The sequence below is a fragment of the Seriola dumerili genome, unplaced genomic scaffold (genome assembly GCF_002260705.1).
Source record: "Seriola dumerili isolate Sdu_G_001 unplaced genomic scaffold, Sdu_1.0 BDQW01000050.1, whole genome shotgun sequence".
NCBI classification, from domain to species: domain Eukaryota; kingdom Metazoa; phylum Chordata; class Actinopteri; order Carangiformes; family Carangidae; genus Seriola; species Seriola dumerili.
The window spans coordinates 3,195,501-3,217,097 of NW_019174305.1; the positions used below are offsets into that span (position 1 = coordinate 3,195,501).

Below are 21,597 nucleotides of genomic sequence, written 5' to 3' on the forward strand. Positions count from 1 at the left end.
TGTGATTATCTGCAAAAATGTACATATAAACAAACCTGTCATATGATGACAGGAACTTTATTTCTCAAAAGTTGCTTACATGAAGTTGTAGCTTTAAATAGGACCTTTCTTTACCTGATAACGGATTATTTTAAAAAGAAAAAGGTTTAAATCCTGCACTCTGGTTCCCCAAATCTGGTTTTAGTATTGCACAACAAGCAGCACATGGTGCCAAAAATCCAGGTTTCAACAACAACTTTTTTACTTCATAAAGTGTGAAATAGAATATTTGTTACTAATATTGGTCACCGTGATGAAGTAATACCAATATCTACAGGTTAACAAGTAAAATCTGTTTACTAGAAGGTGAAACTAATATCGTCAAGTACCTTCATGAAAAGTGTTGAATTCAGTCCCAGGTTTGGGCCCCTTCAAGTACATAGACTATTTACAGTTAAGTCATTCAACACCCAAGAGAAAATGTAGAACAACTCAGTAAAATACATTTATTGACAAAAAAAAGTTTTCTTAATCCATCCTTTTAATTTTACACACAAAAATATCAAAATACTTTACAGGGCTTTTAATCTGAATATTGTCAAATTCGTTTTGCTCAATTCTCTCAAACAAATACACTGTACACTGACAACGTGCTTGTCCTTTTTAAACTTCAGTGCTCATTTCATTTAATTTCTTTTTTCAGGGAACAATGCATTTAAAATGATGCATAGTTGTTACTTGGTATTTAGCGATACATTTGAGAGATGTCACTGCATTTCATGCAATTCATATCCCCATAGGTAACTTGCTCTCCATCAAACCTCATTCAGAGCCAGGTGCTTAAATGTTGTAATACATAAAAAATACACAGTACGACATTCATAACATGGATTATCTTGGTTACCCAAACTTCAAAGCTTAAAAGAATGAATGTGTTTTTACACAAACATATTAAAGTATACAACTCGTATTCCAACAAAATTGAAAAGGTACTAAAAACGATTTACAATTGGGCCCAAAGCGCCCCAGTGCAACATGAGAAAGAAACTGCTTCAGAAATCCTTCGCACCACTCCTCAGTCAATCTCTTGGACGTGGTTGTGTGTCTGGACTTTGCCTCAGCTGTGAGGCGACTCATAAGGACATGCTTGCTAAAATGCAGACCTCCCACTTGGAGTCGTGTCAACCCGTTGGCCAATATCTTTATCAACATAATCAACATTCTCCTTCTGGCATTGCTACAGTATTTATCACTGACTAGTGAGCTGCTTGAAGTTCCTTTCTGACGTCTACATTAGCTGCTAACAAAACAATCTAGCACTCAACATATCACATGTATGGGAGATCATGTTCAAGATTGCAAAACAGAAGTGACAAAATATCTCAAAGGCCTATGAGAATCTTGTTAGAGAACACAGGAGAAAACCTGATAAAAGGATCCTTTAACTTGAGGGTAGAGGATGAATGTGAGAGTGAAAGTGGCCTTTGTTAGTAAAACTGAGCCAAACAGAGGCATCACATGATAAAGTGGAGTAGAAGGAAAAAGGAGGATATCATAGTCTCTACGTTGGCTAAACTCAAACAGCCCAGCAGTAAAAGGCCAACAGTAGCAACATTGGCAATTCACTGTCTCCTCAGTGCTGATAAGAGCTACACTATGTTTCATACACTATTGCAACAGCACTTTAATAGTTTACATCTCTTCCTATGACACCACTGTGCAGGCGTTCCTGTAAGATTTTCAATAAGTCCTTCTCTGTTCTCTGAAGCACAAAACAACTAAAGAACATTGCATCTTAACACAAAAAATTACAATAGAAAATGATTTGACACTTTAGTTACCACTATACGGTTATTCACACATTTCAACTGTTGAAATCATCAGTCAGCTATCAAAAGTATAAATGGGTTTAGGAAGAGCGCTTTAACTTTCGTAACGTAGCCCACCACGAACCCGAGATAAAAAACACTATCAAAGAAAGACGCCAAGAGAGTAAGCCTTTGGGCTCGTGGTTCTCTGTAAATCTAGTATCATTAAGGCATTATCTATCCAGTATTGCTAAAAGAACAACTAGTTGGCGGACATGGAAAGAATATCTATGTATGAAAGTAACATAAAAAGCTGACACTTGAGGACAGAGTGCAAAATAATCATAAAACAAAAACCTTTAAGTCCCTAGTGGCCTAGTAAGTACCAAGTATCCTATAAGGTACTGTGTTGATGGCTAATTTGCTCTGTTAGCTACTAACATGCAAAGTGCACACTTGTTTAGGAAAAACAATTAATTTCTTACTTACAACTTCCAAATGTTTGGTTTAATCTGCTTAATCTCGATAGCAACTGGAAGGATATAAAAGTCTTTAGAAACTCTTGTGGTCATTTAGAATAAAACCTGGTGTTCAGCGTTCACGTCGATGCCAGTCTCTAGTGGTCGCGGCGCCTTTTTGGACACGTGGGTCGTGTGCCATTTTTACATTTTACAGGAGTTAATACCTTAGAGTTAACACCAAGATTTTTTGGTGGGCATTTATATCCAGTGAAGACGAATGCGGTAATGAGTCAGCACAAAATGTCAACAATGGAAAATAGGTGGCAAAAAGGTCTGAGGTAATAACTAGCTTAATGTTGAAATGCCACTAACCACACACTGAAAATGACAGTATATTTATCCTTTACATAATATAGCCTGTGAGAGGCTGCAACATATAGAAGATCTAGGTGAAATTTGGGCGGGGTGACACAAAGGGAAGACAAAATATCAAGGAAGACAGTTGAGGTTGCAAGAGCGGGCAGATGTCTGATTCTCACTGACTGAATGAAAACTCTGGTTCAAGCCATGGAGGGAGTTTCATGAATGGTCAGTGCTTGAGAAGTCAGAGGAAAAAACACTCTGACCTGGAGTTCCCACTCACAAACTGAAAACCCACACAGCACCTGCAGGGCTGAGCAGGAAACTCTGCCTTCATCAGCAGCCCCATTGGTCTAACTAACAAATTAGTGCAATTTAAGAAGAGACCACTGAATTCATGCTCTCTGAAAGCTGCCTATACAAAAAACCTATGAGAAGAACCTCTGATATAAAGAATTTCAAAACATGAAAAACTTCACCATCCTGTTATACATTCATAAAAGAGGGTTTAAGATAAAGATGACAGAGAAGGAAAGACGTTCACTAGTCTTGTATGTTGACCTCAGTTCTTCAAGTGGGCGTGTGACGCCCGATATCGTCATTTGAGCTGCTCCTGTGTTACTGAGAGGTGTCACCCATTCTTGTCTCCACCCTTTTCTCCTGCAGCCTGAAAACACAATTACGCAGAGTTTCTGAAATTTCTAAAACTGAAACCATGACAGCATGTAGAATCATAATGAGAAATCCTGCAGTATTACTCACCCCGGGCTTGTGAAGTGCGTTGTCCTGCAGACCGAAGAGGCTGCCTCCCTGGCTGCCCTGCAGGGGTGAGGCTGTAGCAGAGGACAGCAGGTTGGGTGACTGGGCAATCATGGGTGAGTTTGGGGTGGAGGTGAGTGCTCCTGTCAGTGTGAGGCGCTGTAGCTCTCTCTGTCTCTGCTGCTGCAGCATCTGGCACACCACCACCTGCTGCTCCTGGTGGAAGGAGACAGCGAGTTTTTAGAACACGACTATGAACTGGGAGAGGGTCTACATCCAAGGTGGACTCTGAGCTCTTTTAAAGTTTCCCTATGGACCATGATTAGCACTTACCCAGTCTGTGGTTTCTGATATCATAAAAGTTTCTGTTTTGCATTGTAAACATTAACATTAATACATCTGTAAGCTTTCTAAATTGAAAACAAAGCATAATTACTACAAGGCAATCTTCCAAGTGTGTGAACTAATAACTTCTGCTGCTCTGACAGCAGCTGAACAAATGCTTCTTTCCTTTAGTCACTTCCAACCACTAATAAACCCACAACTACACAGTCACACAGTAAACAAATGAGCTGATATATTTATCCGGTGTCACAGTGGCTGACTAGTTCCTGCCCCATTAGACCATCACCAGTTTGCAAGTCAAATAGGTAAATGAATGGTTGAATGGCTGACTTGCTGCTGCTGAAGAAGACTCCATATTCTTATCATTGTATTTATTTTCAAACCATTAGGCCTAAATAGTTATTAAGTGACAATATATGAAGCATTACTCGTATTAATAGTTATTATTCCAGCATTATACTTCTCATCCTCAGTGCCTTTTCTTAAGTTAGTAAGTTATTGTTGTTTGCAACTGAGACACTAATGAGAGTAAGAATCTTGAAACAAGACAAAATTAGGCGGATCACGTCTAAAATGTCTCCTGTGGGTCTGTGAAGCCCTTTGACTGTCACTGTGATTAAAGCCAGTACAAATCAACTTGATTTGGCTTGTGTCACAGTCACAGGTTGTAATTTGTCATTGATTGGCAGAATCCCAAAGGACAGAGAGAGAAGAGACAGGAACAGACAAGAGGGCTGCTGCTGTTCTGTTGAGACTGTGATGGATTGGTTGGAGTTTCATATTGTTAACCTAAATAAAGTGCAACCAACCCTGTTGATGTGAGAAGAGGACCTGAGTGGCCTGGCCCAACATTAGTGTCAGTCTGTGGGGGGAAGAATGAAGCAATTGAACAGTAAACTGAGCTCACCAGGGTTCAGGTAAGGCCTGCATCTTTTCTTGTTCACTGGCAACAACAGTCATTCAGTATATGTGATGGCCTGTTAGTAGTAGTAATGTCATGATACTTGCCATTAGGACTGGCTAAGAGTGCAGGTGTGTCAGAGAGCAGAAGGATGACTTCTTAATGGTTTAAACTGATATTAGAACCAGTCATATGACATGACTCAGAAACTTTTTGGAGAAAAACATTTACAGTAACATGAACTGGATGTCATCAGACATCAGATAATTCTTGAGATCATTTACAACATTGAACTAATTTGTCTCCTTGATGATGATGTAAATCAAATATGGCCACAGAGAGGTGAATAACATTATTTTGGTCAAACTCCAGGAAGAATGCTCCATATCAACAAAATAAAAGAGCCCCTGTGAGAAAGTATACAATGTGAACATACAGGTGAGATTAAGATAAAGTGATAGAGAGATTGTCATTACAGGAGTGAAGTTCTGTGAGGTGAGGAACTGCTGGAGCTGCTGCTGTTGCTGCTGCTCGAGAAGAAGCTGCTTCTGCTGCTCTGACAGGAGAGAAGACCTGAAACAAAAGCAACAGTATACTGTCACTATAAGCACAGGACAATACACCAACAGACAAACAACAACCACAGCCTTAACCCTAGTTCAAGTTTTCGGGGAGGTTTAAAGACAGACCGGGTACGTACGGGCTCACACTCTTGGGAAGCTGGAAGCCCTGTGCTAGAGCCTGGGGGTTGAGTGGTGGAGGTTGGGGGCGCAGAGCAGGAAGTGTGGGCTGAGGGGCATTCTGCACAGGAGAGTGGATCACACCGTTCAGACTTCCCAGCACACCGTTCATGTTCAGCTGAGGACTTCCTGCGAGAGACGCCATGAGACCGCCGACCACCGGCAGAGAGGAGCTGCCAGCCTGGCTCATGGCCCCCAAACCGTCGCCCAAACCTCGACTCAGGCCGTTCAACAGGGGCTGGCTGAAGGAGGCGGGGCTCTGCTGAGGGGGAGGAGTACTCTGGAAAGAAAGGGACGAGCTACTGCGGGACGGACTACCAGAGTGGAGCTCCTGAAACAAAGACATGACAAGAGCATTTTAGCTATTTACTGTAGGTGTCAACTTGTTTTTGATGTGAACTCAGTGCCTCAGTTCAATGCCTCATGTTACAGTGAAGTACACACGGGCACAAAAAGAATATATTTAACGGTAAGAGACATCATCGATTATCATCACTGTATTAAAGGGTGAAACCCAAACATTTCTCTACTATAGAGAGTTTTAAGAAGCAGAAACACACTTGCTAACACTAATCGGTCTAGGGTCTGTATGATGTGTTCAAGGTAAGAAAGCATCTACAGGTTCTCACCTCGGAAGAGGTAACGAAGGAGGTGTCATTCAGGAAGCAGCTTTTGGACAGGGGACTCTTATTGGTGCTCAGAGGGTCTAAGGAACAGAGAGGCACAAACACAGGGTGAAACTACAACATCAAGGTTTTACACGTATAGCATTTTCACGTCAATAAATCACTGCTTTAGTGTAATGAGTTTACTGTAAGGAATCACCTGAAAATAATACACTGATGTTTACAGGTGGTACATGCAGTTGGACTGTTGGGGGGGGGGGGGGGGGGGGGGGGGGGGGGGGTGTAGGTACTACATGCCACCATAGGAACCATGTGTCCCTTAGGGTTTGATATGAATGTAGGTATTAGAGCTGAAGAATCTGACCTTGGGTGGATGACAGGAAGTTGATCTGGGCAGAGGTATGTAAGGAGCTCTGGGCAGAATGAACGTGTGGAAAAGACACGGCCAGCTCCGTGTTGAGCAGCTGCAGCCGCTCCTTCTTGGCCGTCAGGCTGAGGATCTGGTCCTGGAGCCGCTGGTTCTCCTGCTGCAGGGAGTGCAGCGACTGGAGCATTTCCACAACTAGAGGGTCAGGGAGGAGAAATATAACACCATTAACAAACTTTGTATTATTATTGTTATTGTATATATGTACATTTATAAGATGAAGATTATGCAAACAAGATGAAAAGTAGGTCAACAGATTTAATTTATTCACCGTTTCTATTCAAACTCTGGAAATGTCTATTTTTTTCCATAAAACAGTTCAAAGATGATGTCAGTATCTGTCCTGCTTTACAGTTTTTCTTAAAGTCACTTGACAGAAAACCAAGCTAGTAAATAATATTCTCACTAATTTACTATACGTATGAGGACAGATTAGTCATGGTTCAATCAATAATACACAGGGAAAAGTACGCAGACCCAGTAACCTGCGCTGAGCTTTCCTCTAGTCCACTTTAAAAAGGTCCTTGTACCCACACAGGTGTTTTCAATTACTCTGACTGATGAGGCCCCTGCTCGGCCTCACGTTAAGCTACACTGGAAAATATAAGAAGTCACCAAACTACTGCCGTGTCCGAAACCACTCCCTATTTTCTACCAGTGCACTTTGTCTACTTTAAGCCATTGTAAAATGTGTGCATTGTATGTTGCTGTTTCAATTCTAACAAAGGAACACAAAAACCGGTATCCACAGCATGTACATTACTGCGATGCTTGGAAAATTATCACTGTGCTACATCAGTCAGCGAAAATACAAATAATGGTGGCTCATAAGTGTCTGGGATCTCAAGTTAGTGCTCACTAGACACTAGACTGAATGTCTTTTATGTGGGGAATAATCCTCAGTGAGGGAGGCGTCAATTAATCAAGCACACACACACACACACACACACACACACACACACACACACACACACACACACACACACACACAAACACACAGTGGACCATGGGTGTGTAAGGGCTCTGAAGATTTGCAGTTTCATTATAATAGCATTATTGGACTTGTAGTTTTATGCAGTTTTAGTGTACAGCAGTGGCGTCAGGTCTGAGCTTGAAATTCAAACCCATCCTCTAAATACTTTCTAATTGATTTTCTATGGAGCTGTCTGTGCAGTGGGCTCAGCATCACACACACAAGGAGAACAAACACACTCTCCCCCCTCACTTCTGCAGCAGGAAACACTCATCAGTCTAAAATGAATTATACACAGTTAAGAGATCTTATGAGGGCTGGGGAAGCTGGGGAAGGATGCATGTTTCATCTTGAGAGGAAATGATGGTACAAAAAAAGAAGAGAGGTAGAATTATTGGAATATTGGAAGTATGTAACAAAATGGAAAAGTTGAGATGGCACTGGGTGGAGAAAGAACTACAGTAACTGCCTCAAGGTTGCACTTCTCTGCCAACCAGTCAAGTCGCAGGAAATATGGTCAATCTATCTCCCCTTCTGTTCCTGAGTTACAGGATTGAATATATTCTTACTACAGTGTTCAGCCTTTGATCGTTTGGATATAAAATGTCACCATTTTACATTTCAAATTTCATTATCATGTGAATTCTTACGTTATGAACAAAAACATGTTTTGTGAGGTCACAGTGACCTTTGACCTATGACTACCAAGTTCACATCAGTTCATTGAGTCCAAATGAATGCATACAGTCACAGCTGTCGCCAGCGTGGAGGCATAAAAAGGAGCCTAGGAATAAATTACAAAACAAGTGTCAGTTTATGATGAAGAAAAAATGAGTCAGTATTAGAGGCAGATCTAACAGAGAGCAAAGATGAGAAACAAAACTGCTGGAGCGGCTTTCAATATTGTTGCAGCACGCTGTCACACTGTGCTATTTTTTGTGTCTCTTACTGCATCAACTTCACAGGTACATTCATCATCTCTAAATAGCACTAGGTTTTGTTCTCACAGAAGCAGCTGCACAGAGTGCAGGTAAACAGAATCTTGACCCATGACGTCCCATGACCTTAAAAAGGAAGCTACGTGAGAACCTCATCCAAGGTTATGACCTCAGAGTGGCCACAAGTCGTCAGTAGTTCACCAAAAGAGTGATTTCTCCTTCTCAGGTTTCTTAATTTGAAGTATTAAGAGCTCAGAGATGAAAACATCCAGTATTTTAGAATAAAAATAAAAATACACAGAATTTAAATTTTTTTTAAATATATATTTTCTTTCATAACCCTTTAACCATCTCGTCACCCTCAGTTTTATCTTGGAACCACGTGGGAACCAGTGTACTGAATGACTTTTCTCAGGCTGACTCACTGTTGACTCCCATCTCTCCGTTGCCGTGTTTCTCCAGCAGGAGCTCAATGTGGGAGCTGGCTGGAGGGACGTTCTCAGGACGGGCTCTGACTCCTGTACCTAACCCATCTCTCTGGTCAAACAGAAGAGGAAGACAGCTCATGGGAGACCTGGGTGTGAAGGATCAGAAAACAACAGGGAGTCTGAAAACAGTAAGAAGTGACTGCTGCAAGCAAGCAGCGAAACTACCAACAAGACCCTGCGGCTGTGGTTAGTATTTTTTTCTAACCCACTCAGTCACTGTGGTAGTTAACCACCTGCCTTTTTCCTGTTGTTTCCCGCTGCTGTTTGCTGAAATAGAAACCGATCTGATTACAGCTACAGCTCAGAGGAAATTTATTCAAATGATGTTTCATTTGATGGAGATCGTGAGACCACCTCATAACTGAGCCTGTGTTTTCCTGTTCTGGTCCGTCACTCAGGATTTTCAGCACAATCATGTATGAACAAGATGAGGTCAAAACCCAGACTATGGCTTGATCACATATGGTCAATGTGTGAAATTGAAGACCTAGTTGAAAACTGTTGTGGAACTGCTGTGAACAACCGACATGAGTCCTTTTTGCATTCTGCCGAGTGTCAGCTGGTTTCAGCCCTTTATCTGTTTCCATCTCTCTCCCCTCTGTGCTCACACACGCACACACACATAATAATATATATTTATATATATATATATACTGTATATATATATATATATATATATATATATATATATATATATATATATATAGTATATTTAATATAGCTGAACTCCCAATACAGCTGTGAAACAGTGACTGAAACGTGGCCCATTAGGACTACATGTTAACTTCCATACCATTTCCAAGCTGCTGTTAAAATCCTGATTTTATAGCCACAACGTCTTCTGGCAAAATCACCAAACACATAGTTAAAGACAAAGACTGTGCTGTGTTTCAGCTATATTTACTTGTAAAATGATCACTCAGAGAGAAAGTTAGAAGCGACAGAATATCTTTCTTATTTTGTCTCTCACAGTGAACAACTTCCGTCTAGGTAATAAACTGTTGCTCCACCTCTCAATGAACAGGGTAGACACAGACACAAGGTAGGCAGGCACACACTGTCTTCTATGGAAAGTAGCCATGGTTTGCCCAAAAAGCACCAAGGTCACAACACTGCAGGTAGTAAAAGCCCCCCTAATAGAAACTCTTAGTGCCAATTCATTTTGAAAGATCAACGGCCCACTCCAACGCTTGGTCAGTCGACCAATGGTGTAACTTCATCACTCAACTCTATCATCCAGTCAGTCGGTCATGGACGTTTGTATTTACTAGGCGCTACTGCGCTCCACCCAAAAATACCAATAAATATTAAAGAATGAGACTTACTGTGAGGAAAGACTCTCTCTTGGTGAGTTCCCCTGACACGGAAAGCGACAGTCATCAAGGTCGGACTCTGAAAACAGGGACAAAGAGTCATGAACTTTGCATGTGTGTGCTTCTGTTTATTGAAAGGCAGTGCAGTTCACCATTAAAGCATGGTGTCTTTTGCATTGTGAAGAGATTTAAAGTGACAATCTTGAAGATTTCTATCCTGATTGATTTGGTGATTTAATACAACCGATCACAGAATTCTGGGAGCAGCGAAACAAACTCTTGGTTTAATAAAGACATCAGGCAATAATTGGCCTTTTCCCATTATTCGGTGACCAACTGTGACCTGAGTATGAGTCTGCGAACAGCAGGGCACAGTGACAGGAGTTGGTTACATCACTGAAAAGTAGGAGGCGTGCAGCCTGTCACCAGCTCTTCATCTAACAGCTCACTGAGGCTGCTTCTTGTTCCATTACTCCCTGAAATAATTCAAACTGATCTAATGTCAGGAAAAGCTGAAAATGATCATTGTCTTGTTTTGACACATTTTTAATAAACAATAGAAGTAAGTGATAAACTTACTGACAAACACATTGCATTTCCTGTGACTACTTCACGATAAAAGTTGACTTGTGTCTCACCAGTTAAATGCTTTTAATATGAAGCTGCAGCAGTAGGAAAAGTTCAGTTTGCATTAGCAGCAACTTAATACAGCATTTTTTATTGCAAATGTCACCACAGACACTTTGTTATTAATACTGGAAATATATAAATGTTGCAATACTTTCATCAGAGCATGATAAGCTCAATCACCTTTGTATTACCTCATTCAGTGATAGTGACTCAGACATTTATTTACATAAAAATCTCTGTGACTGACAAATGTCAGATTCTGTAAAAGGCTTTATTGTGGAAGCTTGTGTGAAACTGGCTGCAGTTTCTCAACAAATGCAGGTGAATCATACGGATCTCTGAACTCTGTCTCCCTCTCACCTGGCAGTGAGGTCTGGGCTTGGCTCAGTAGTGGCGGCAGTGTCGGGGCTGTGGAGAGACAGCTGGCGAAAGGCTGAGTAGAGGTCAGGCTATAGGAAGTGCTGGATCCTGGATGGACCTATGACACAGAACATCAACGCATGAATAATCCGTTGGTACAAAAATGCCTTCTCCTCATACGATGGACACACTCGTCATCTAGTAACATAATCCAACTACAATGGGCAACATCTACTAAATGACCAAAGTGACTAATCACTTGAAAATATTGTTACAGATTAATTTTCTGGCATTCAACTAATTGATTAATCGACTGTTTCAACTGTGTAATCATGCTTTTTTAACCAAGAAATCAGCATTAAGCCCAATGCAGTAGTTGTAACAGTTAAAACAGCTATTGTCAAGGTTTTATGTAGAACTTTCTAATCAAAGTTAAACAACTACAAAAAGATACATAACAGACACAGCAGCTGTGCAGTGGTCCTGATACAGTACAGAGGCTTTCAGTCAGACTTCCTGCTGACTGATCGTTTCTACAGTCTGTATTTCCTCTCTGACTAAAGTACCTGTGTGTTTGAGACAGCGTTGACTGATGCAAGAGAGAGTGAGGAGACGTGGGATGGAAGGAGTCCTGAGGAGAGAGGGGTGCTACACATGCCCCCTCCAAGGGCCAAGGAGGTGCTACACACCCCTCCACCCAGGGAGAGAGGGGTACTGCAGACACCCCCTCCCAGTGTGAGAGGGTCCTTGAGACTGGAGTAGATACCTGGGAAATGAGAGGAATAAAGAAAAAGGTAAAAAAGATATTTCATCTCAGAAACTGTAAGACCCCAAAAGAGAAGCGCACGTGTACAGAATCAATCTGAAAGTAGGGCAGGAAATCTACCACCCAGAGATGTGTGCAGCGCTTTCAAAAGCCACTATCTAGGACAATATCTCTGCCTCACACAGATTAAAGAAATACTTTGAGACAGATTTACTAAATATTCAGAGCATTCAATCCACTTGTATGAAAAACATCTCTATATCTCCTGATGGGCTCTAGCTTCCAGTGGCTTGTTCTATTACACTGAAGTCTTAATATACAGAGAAGTTGCTGCTGTGGTGCTGACATGGCATGTGTGCAATGGAAACATTTCAGCGCCAAAGAGTCAAGGTGCAAATGAACACACCAAAGTGCAAACAGATAGTGACAGAGTTTTTTCTACACACACTTACTCTGACACACAGGAAGTTAGAGGGCTACCACACACACACCCACTCGCAAAGACTCACCGGAGCCGAGCAGCGAGTTGCCACGGCCTGTGGAAAAACTGCCAGCAGAGGAGGAAGAGAAAGAAGAAGAGGAGGAAGAATGGGAAGAAGAGGAAGAAGAAGAAGAGGTGGTGGTGGGAGGTAGCGTGGAGGGGAAGGCAGGGTGTGGGATGGAGGATGGGCTTGGGTAGAGCGAGGAGGTTAAGGCTGGAGGAGGAGGAGGAGGAGGAGGTGCTGTGTGGTGATGGTGGTGATGAAGCTCCTCTTCCCTCCTCTCTCGGTTCTTGCTGCCCCGCGGGCGCCCTGGACCGTGGCGGCTCTTCTTGTTGCCGCGGTGCCTCCTCTCTCGGGGCAGCGCTGGAGGTGTGGCTTTGTCCTCCAAGTCTGCCTCCTCTAGGATGGGCGGCGTGCTCAGCTGAGACGGCTTGCAGAGAGACTTGGAAGGTTTGTAGTCCCCCGAGGAGGAGATCTTGCGGATCTTACTGCTGCTGCCCAGCCCTGACGACGAGGTGATGCGCATGATGGACCCGAAGGTTGAGATGGTGACCTTGTTCTCAAAAGGGCTTGAATTGCCTTCTGACCTGTCATGACCCTGTGATCCCACCAGAGGGCCATCAGCAGGAGTCAATGCTGGTGGCTTGTGGTATTTACTGTCCTCCTCCTCTTCCTCTTCCTCCTCCTCATCTTTGTCCTCCTCCTTCTCGTCGTCCTCTTCATCCTCATCCTGCTGGACGGCTGGCCTCCTGTGACGCTCCTTACGCTCCTCTCCGCTGTGGTCATCGCCTCCTCGGTCATGGTCACGCTCCAGGCGGGACGAAGATGAGAATTGATGGAAATCCTGAGTAGAAGACAAGGAGCCACCTCCCACAGAAACACACACATAAAGATGAAAAACAAACTTACTGATGTCAACCGTCTTTTCTGCCATCACCTCTGACTTTTCCCCCTAACACAAGCTCTAGTGCAGGGGTATTCAGATAAACATTCAGAGAGGTCCAGGAAGGTCTGGAACATTGGACCAGGGGGAATGCACTGGTGGGATTAAAATAATACCTTCTCCATTAATAATTATATGTTCTTTTCGCATTTCATGGAAAATAAGGGCTGTAATAAGTCATAAGTACATAACAGAGAAATGCTGAAAAAGTGCATCTTAGAATAAAGTGCTTAATTTTAGAAAAATGAAACAAAAAGTGCAGCTTCAGTTTCCCCTTTTCTTCTGTTTTGTTAATTCCATTTCCACATCCTAACAGTCTCAACCATTTTTATAATAAACAATCACAACACATCTTAACAATTGAACAGCTGTAACACGTCCCTTTCTCTTTGTTTCCCTCACATGTGATAATAGCTGTAAAGGGTAGAAAAGCTGCGCTGGCTGAAATAGAGATGGTCCATTTAACTTGAATAATTCTCCATAACTTGTAGGTTATAGGTCCGGTTGTGGACAGAACGGCGTCTGGATCCGTGTCCAGGCTGAGTCCATCTATTAGTAACACCAGCTGTAGTGTCTCAACATTTCATTGTGCACTTCTTACCTGTGTTGAATGGACTGGAGGAGCAGGAGGAGGAGGAGCAGCTTTTGCCAGTGCTTCCTGTCTTTTTACTGCTGCGATGACCATGACTGTGTGAGCTCAGCTTCTTGGACTTTCCATCACTGTCCTTGCTGCTGTGGTGACTGGAGATCTGCATCAACACACACATACAGCCACACACACACTAGTTTTACTCATTCAGTTCTTTTTCATAAGTCAAACAAATTGACAGCTCTCCACAATATGTGACATTACACTTGACATTACTTGTCAAAACACTGACTGACTGGTGTTGTGGCATCAAGATTTCTCTGAGTGCTAATTTCAGTCTCTCTACCTTTTCTATGCTGCTGGTTGTCACTGGCGAGCTCAGGCTGTCAGAGGACTTCTTGTGGCGCTCTTTTTGCCTAATCTTGTCCTTATGACTCTGAAAACACACACACACACACAGAATTACTAGGGTGGGGTATTTTCAGTACCTTAAAACAAGACTATGAATCTGACCAGATGTTCAAAGCCAACACTGCGTAGCCTTTACAGTTACACACAGTAACACCAGTGCTCACCTTCCTCTGTCTGTGGTGGTGGTGTTTGTCCTGTGAGGGAGAGCTGGAGCGCCCCCTGGAATGACTGAAGGAGCTACTTGTATTTTCGCTGGAGCGCAACTTCTTCTGCTATAAACACCAAAACAAGAAAGTGAGCAATGACTCATGACTAAATAACACCTTACAGGCTGCAGTGATTTTATCACATAATGCTTTAAAAGGTCCTGTATTACACACATTACAACATTTGGTGTTTTATTTGAAGAGTTGATCCATAAGAAGATATACTTGTGGTTTTAAGAACTAAAAACCATCTCAGTGTAGTTTTACATCTCCTCTCTCAGGCTTCTCTCTGGAGCTCCAGCAACAACAGGTCTGTTTTCTGAGTTATCAAATAAAAATACAGATATAGTATATTTCAGGTAAAGACTCAGGGAAACCAAATCCTTTATGATTGGATGCTGGGTCCAGGTGGGCGGGGCTTGGGGCATGGCTGAGAGCAGTGACTACTTTGTTGTGACATCACAAAGTTACAGAAGTCCTGGCAGCTGGTTTTAAGGCTCAGTTTCTGAATACAGGCTGTGTGCATTTCTCTGTGGACTGAGCACTTTGATACTTTCACAGTATTAATATAGAACCTAGACCTGCTTTATAGTAAAACAACACATGGACATCTACCTTTAGACTATATGGACCTTTAAAAGGAATATTTTGGCATTTTGGGAAACACACTTATTTACTTTCATGCCGAGTTAGGTTACAAGACCGACAACACTCATATATGTCCAGTAAATACACAGCTCCAGCCAGCAGCCACTCAGTGTAGCATAAAGACTGCAAACAGCCTGGCTCTGTCCAACGGTAACAAAAACATTCACCTACCAGCTCCTCTACAGCTCTATAATTAATATGTTATATCTTTTTTGTTTAATCTGTAAGTGTTGTTGTTTTACACAGTTGCTATATGCCAGATTATTTCTTGGCTGGCCACATTGCATTTCTAGAGACTTGCTGGTGCCATGAGGTTACTGGGCAACCACCGGAGACTCCAGGAAGTCAGTGGGCGTGACCATGAAATAGTCTGGCACAGGCTACAGGTAAGATTCAAAGGCAAATGAGGTTGTAATTAAAACACAACAGTGGTCATGTTTACTGGTTTCACATTCACAGGACTAGTCCAAGGGAGGCTTTGAGTAAGGGTCTTCTCAGAGTGTTACCATTTTGTTGTAGTGATGCTTGCAGTAGCCACAGTATTTCACGTTGTCAGCTTCTGGGCCTTCCTCCTCACACAGCAGACCAGCCATCTGAGCACTGAACACAGGGTACCACAGGGTCAGACAGGAGAGGAGACAAGATAGCAGAGATTACACACACACGCACACACACACACACACCTGGATGTCACCCAAGACAGGCGAGAGCTTTTGTCATTGATCAAGGCAGGATGGATTAAATGTCACATGTCTGCACATACTAATCTGTGCCAGTCTTCATTTTAAATGGTCACAATCTGCACTCTGTGATAGGAATCAGCAGCTTTCACAACATCAAGGCCCAAAGCAAGTGAATGAAAATGTAAAGAGATAGGGAGAACAGCAGGTCAGGCAGTAAGACAAATAAATCTATGGGAAATACAGTACACATAGGCATTTTTCACATCTCATATCAGTCAATATATCAAATCAGTTATGTGTATCTAATTTATCAGTGTTTTTATTATGACACACTGTCCTGCAAGAGTATTTTTAGTAACTTTTAAATACAGATCATTTGTTCATAGGTCAATACGTTGCATCAAATCATTTCTTCAAATATTCCTGCCACAGTCCTTTCATGATGATCAAGATCGTAACTGATCTTGCTGAACAGCTTGCTGTCACCCAAAAATATCACCAAGCTGTAGACACATCTTCCATGTAACCACAAACACATACTTAAACACACACACACACACACACACACACACACCCAACTTAACACTTACCAGGTGACATGAAACGCTTGTCTGCAGCCTTGTCTGTTGCACGTCATGCAAGCTCCACAGGCAGCCTTGCTCTCCCTGCCATGGTCCTCACAGATGTAACAGGTCTGGCGAAACAGCAAAGATGGGGAGAACGGGTAATGAGGGAGCATAGACATATCAATGTAATATCAGTAGCTGCTCGACCTGAAGATGAGAAAACTTCACAGAAAATCATGTGTTCATGTGAGTGAAGTCTTGTGAGGCTCCGTTCGATCCAGTTACAACCAGTGCAACCAGGGCAAATTTCATTCATTCATATGATCTGGTCATTAAAGTGAACTACTGTGATTGCAGTGTGAGTCCAGCCACAGCGATACTGTAAATGATTAAGAAGTTTTGCTTGTCAGGACAACAGATGGGGCTTTCAAACGGAACAGTTTGCTCTGTGCTTGCTGCTGTTAACCAGATGTTGTGAGAAAGGTTTACATCGAAGAGACTGTAGCTAGTTGTGTATTTGTTTTCAAAAGAGAGCTATATTTTTTGTATCTTGATCATACCAAAACTTACAATTCAGAAAAAGGGAAGTGTCTGGGCTTATTTTAGGCACAGAACCAAGGAAGTAGTTAAAGTGCCTTTACAGGTTTAGGGCGCATCTAAATAAAAAACACATCACAAAAAGGAAAACACAAACTGATTTCGCCTCACACTGGGTCTTTCATAATTTTTTTTTTTTTAACTTATTTCCCTTTCTCACCTTCACTCCTTGTAATATCTTTCTACTTCTTATTGTATAAAAGTGGGATAAACCACGGGGGCGTGAGGCCACACGTGTGGACGCAGCAAGAAATGAATCATGTGTAGACAAGACTTTGATAATAATTCATTTTAGAGTTCAAGGCTGGAATTCAAACATCCTGTAAGCATCAGATTGTGCACACATCTCCACAAAATACATGTACGCATACCCGAGCAGTCAAACGCGTTGACGCACACTCACACACACACACAGCTTTTGTACTTCTTCCTCAGCTTTTCCCCAGTGAGCGGGGCTGACTGGTGGGGGGCAGAAGAGGCCTAGCAACAGGTGCGGGACAAAGAAACAGCGGGCTCTTTACCTTTTCACTTCAGCCCCCTCTCTTTCGCCTTTTCTCTCCACGTTCCTCTGTCTTTCTCTACTCCCCACATCCTAGTCCTAGCTCTCTGTTTCCCTCTGAGGATGACGGCTGTGTAATGAAAGGCCGGAGACATTACTACACCGGGCGTATAAAAAGGAAGAGTGGCTTCTCAAGTTTTCACTGTCCATTGTAATGCTGTCTAGGAATGCAGGCAGCAAAATCTGGATGAATGGCTCTGACGGGGGAAAGCTGCATGCAATTTACTGTAGCTGACACAGTAATATGAAACCAGGCACTCAAACACTCATGTGTACATTTATATGCAGGCATGCGCACACACACAAACACACACAGATACACATACACAGATGTCAGCAACTGGCGGCTCAGTCCAATGAGCCCATACGTCAAATATTGATCTCTCTGTAATGTGCATTGCTGTGGCTCATGCTGCATTCGCCGCTCACCACTTCTGCTGTACAGTACACACTCCGCCATCAAAGACCACGCAGACAGTTATGCCAACTGATGTATGATAAAGCTATAATGGCCTGAAACTAGTCTGTGGGTTAACGGTTGGATTTACAAAGGGAAAAAAAGACATCTAAGCACGGCTGTATATGTGATAAGGAATCTGTTCACTCTGTTTTCCATCGTTGGCCTGAAACTACATGCTAAAGTTCTGTGTGCGGTCCCATTATCTTTGTGCTTCATCAGTCAGTGTGCAGCATCAAACCGTTTCACATGTCAACAAGTCAGTAACCAGTGTTCACTATTATACACAGAGATTACGTGAAGAATAGACTCGAAGAAAACTCCCTGTCGACTTTATCAATTCATGATTTGTTTGTAATGATTGTTTTCTTTATCGCTTATCTAAAATCAATCTATAAAATATAAAACAATGTTATAAATATTAATCACAGTTGTCCCAGAGCCCAAAGTGACTTCTTCAAATAGTTTTTTTTGTCCCACCAACAGTACAAACCCAAAGAGTTTCAGTTCTTAATCATATAAAAGCCAGGAAGCAACAAGTGAATGTGTCATTTTGTAAGATAAATGACTTTAAACTAATCATCTAAGCACTACTCAGTACGTCACAATGGGTATTTTGCGTTGAACTGTGGTATTTGTACTTCTTTGTTGCTCCCTCAACCTGCCTCATCTATTGCTTCTTCAGCTGGAAATCTCCCACATTTCCCAGAATGACTTTCAACAACCTCCAGGTGTGACCTTGCAACATTCAGCTCTGGGTTTGTACGGGACGTGTAGGTGGAGGCAACGATGGTGATGTGGAGAAAAACTATTTTCCTGTTTAAGGGAAAACAAGAGTTGTGCTGCTTCCCACATGTCCTGAGACTGTGTTGCATCATGGTTAGTTGAAGCTACTGTTGTTCGTGGAGAAGTTGATGATTTTTTTTTTTTTCTTTTACCATGGATTTCTCTCTGTGGGATTATTGACACCGATGGAAAAAGTTCAGTCTAAAACAAAGTCCCTGTCCTGTTTTTTTAGGGCCTAACTCCAACACTGATGTTTATAGTAATAAACAATACCTCCAATATGTTATTGTGCAGTGCTTTACTTCTAAACATGATTCCTACAGGAAAATCACTTGAGAAAATAAGCAAAATTTCCAAGATTTCTATTTTATCTTACTGCAAACAACTGCACAAGTTGTAAAGACAGAATAGATGAAACATTAATCTGACCAAACATTGGGGACAAAACTTGACAAGTACCAAATGAATCTTGTATTTGGCATGTGTTGAAGTAACCTGGTGTTTGATACCTAGCCATAGGGGATACAGTATCTCTAAAAAAAAAAAGGGAATGTTGGGGTGACCTGGTAGCCTGATCGTTAAGGCACATACCACACGGCCACAACATCCCTGGGTCGATTCCAGCCAGGGAACTTTGGTTCCTGTCTATCTGTCTACCATCATCTATCCATTAAAATCTTCATAGTAAAAAAAACAATGGATGTACTTCAGCCTCTCCAGGTAAAAGAAAAAAGGTTAGCAGTCTTTTTGATACCATTCTCTGAGCAGACAGACTGACGCAAACGAAGCAGCATGTCCTGCATTCCAAAATTATTCAACACAGAGCATCAGACTTTCATGAAGTCTTTTGTCTTGCAGTTTGTGTAACAACGTATTGCATATTTTAGCACAAGTTTTTCCAGTCAACAGTATGTGTGTGTGTGTGTGTGTGTGTGTGTGTGTGTGTGTCCGCACCTTGATGTATCTCTCATGTGGGACATATTGCAAGATGATGGGTTCCATGGTGAGGACGTTGGCAAACTGCACTTCAGGGATGTAGAGCGCGCACACAACGTGGGCCCAGCCTGATGGAGAGATTGGCAGTGAGTCAGTGGCATACAAAGGCTCTTCATAATTGAAGTGCAAATCTACAGCTTCTGTGTTGCGTCAGGTGAGAAGGGGCTAACGCTGTTTCACTCCCCTGCTGTTACACAGGGAGTGTGTGAGATTTACCTCCGCTGTCCGTCCTCTTGAGGGCACCATCTTTGTGGGGGCATAGCTCACACCTCTGGGGCGGGACAGGAGAGTGTGTCATTAACCATAACAGGTGAAGCAGGGATGGGTAGTTGTGTTGTGTCTTGTTGTGTGTTGGCATACTCACCACGCGCGCCGCCCTCTCCTGTGACTCACACTTCCGACAGAACCACGGGCCGGTGGGCACTTGGACAATGCCATAGCATGCTGAAACAAACAAACAAACAAACAAACAAACACACAAACAAACACACAAACAAACACATACACACATCAGGTCACAGAAACTATTTCTTGTCAGTGTCATCTGCAGTTTTCCAACAGATGTATAAATGTAACATATAAGTCAGTACATTAGTATTTTTCAATCTTTATCATTTTCTAATATGGTGTATTTTACATGAATCTCTTTTATTGTGTTGTTTTGTTAGCCATGTAAAATGCTGCTCTCATCTTGCTCAACTTATCCTTAAAAAAAGACAATTTTTATCCACTTGGGACTTAGACACAGAAGTTGAGTATGAATGAAACTGACCCTATGAAGACAGCTCCAAACTCAGCCTGCTGTGTCCGCTTTAAACTAATCTTTCTATCGAATTTCAGATCGCTTTCGCTGACTTTCAGAAACATTTACCCTGCACATGAGAGCACAGTGAAGTCAGCGTGGTGTAAATCACCAGCCTCCCAGAGTTGGTCCTGGTTTTTACTCTGAAACAAGGTCCTGCAAGTTAACTGCTCCCTCTCACAGACGCATTAAAGCAACAAAGCAAATGGACACAAGGTAACACAGTGTCCAAACCGGCGGGCCCGCCGGGCTTAATTCTCGCTGAACACGCCTCATGCAGTATGTGCTGAACCCGACCGGGCCAGACCGCCACACACAAACACACGTACGCAACGACATGGACCGACTGTGCCATCAAGGCGCCATCCAGGAACGGTGTCACCCTTCTTGGCCCTATGTGTTTAATCATGTGTGCTGAGAGGAAACAACAAACAGCACGCCTACCTACCCCTCCCACACACATCCACACACACACACACAAACACGCACGTAGACAGCAACAGACCTGCCTAGAAACCTACCGACCTACCAGCACCTCTGGCTGCCTCCAGCCGCCACAGCTGCCCGGTAATTACACGCTAACAGCGGCTAATGTTACCTTGGTGAACGGCGACGCTGCAGCCGTGTCCATCACAGTAAACCAGCGGATTCTCAGCCCAGCCTCGCTCGTCTGAACACACGCAGCAACCTCCGACCATTTCCCGCATGCTGCTCCCATATGAAGATATGTATTTCCCCTCCCGGCAACGGCTCAGACCTCGCCCAGGCCTGTCAAGTGGTCGTCCCGCATTGACGCCGCACCGGGCATAGTCGTGGGCCGCTTTCGTCGCACAGTTTTAGCGCAGCGGAGAGACGAAATCTCGGCGTGGGGTTTGTGGTGCTGCTGCTACGTTTTTTCCGTGATGTCCTCCCCGTCCCCATAGAACCGATGCAGTGCGCATGCCCAGACCAGCTACTCTGGGTCGGAATAAAAGTCACAGCAAAGGTAGCAAGTTATT

General features: G+C 42.8%; 1 protein-coding gene across 3 annotated transcripts; it reads right to left on the minus strand.

Moving 5' to 3' along the window:
* Nucleotides 1-515: 515 nt before the first annotated feature.
* mllt6 (MLLT6, PHD finger containing) lies at nt 516-21,491 on the minus strand. Of its 3 annotated transcripts, none has more exons than XM_022740015.1 (20): nt 21,198-21,491; nt 20,162-20,241; nt 20,014-20,068; nt 19,756-19,865; nt 16,427-16,530; nt 15,660-15,753; nt 14,464-14,571; nt 14,235-14,324; nt 13,901-14,048; nt 12,384-13,223; nt 11,675-11,874; nt 11,109-11,226; nt 10,131-10,197; nt 8,743-8,891; nt 6,344-6,541; nt 5,983-6,059; nt 5,314-5,684; nt 5,090-5,186; nt 3,371-3,583; nt 516-3,275 (listed from the first exon to the last, which is right to left on the minus strand). In XM_022740015.1, exons 1-20 carry the CDS (start codon nt 21,304-21,306, stop codon nt 3,240-3,242), a joined length of 3,264 nt encoding a protein of 1,087 aa, XP_022595736.1. In that variant the 5' UTR covers nt 21,307-21,491; the 3' UTR covers nt 516-3,239. The 3 variants fall into 3 exon arrangements, with proteins under 3 accessions (XP_022595736.1, XP_022595735.1, XP_022595737.1); XM_022740014.1 differs by having other exon boundaries at nt 12,384-13,226; XM_022740016.1 differs by lacking the exon at nt 14,235-14,324 and having other exon boundaries at nt 12,384-13,226.
* Nucleotides 21,492-21,597: the final 106 nt, after the last annotated feature.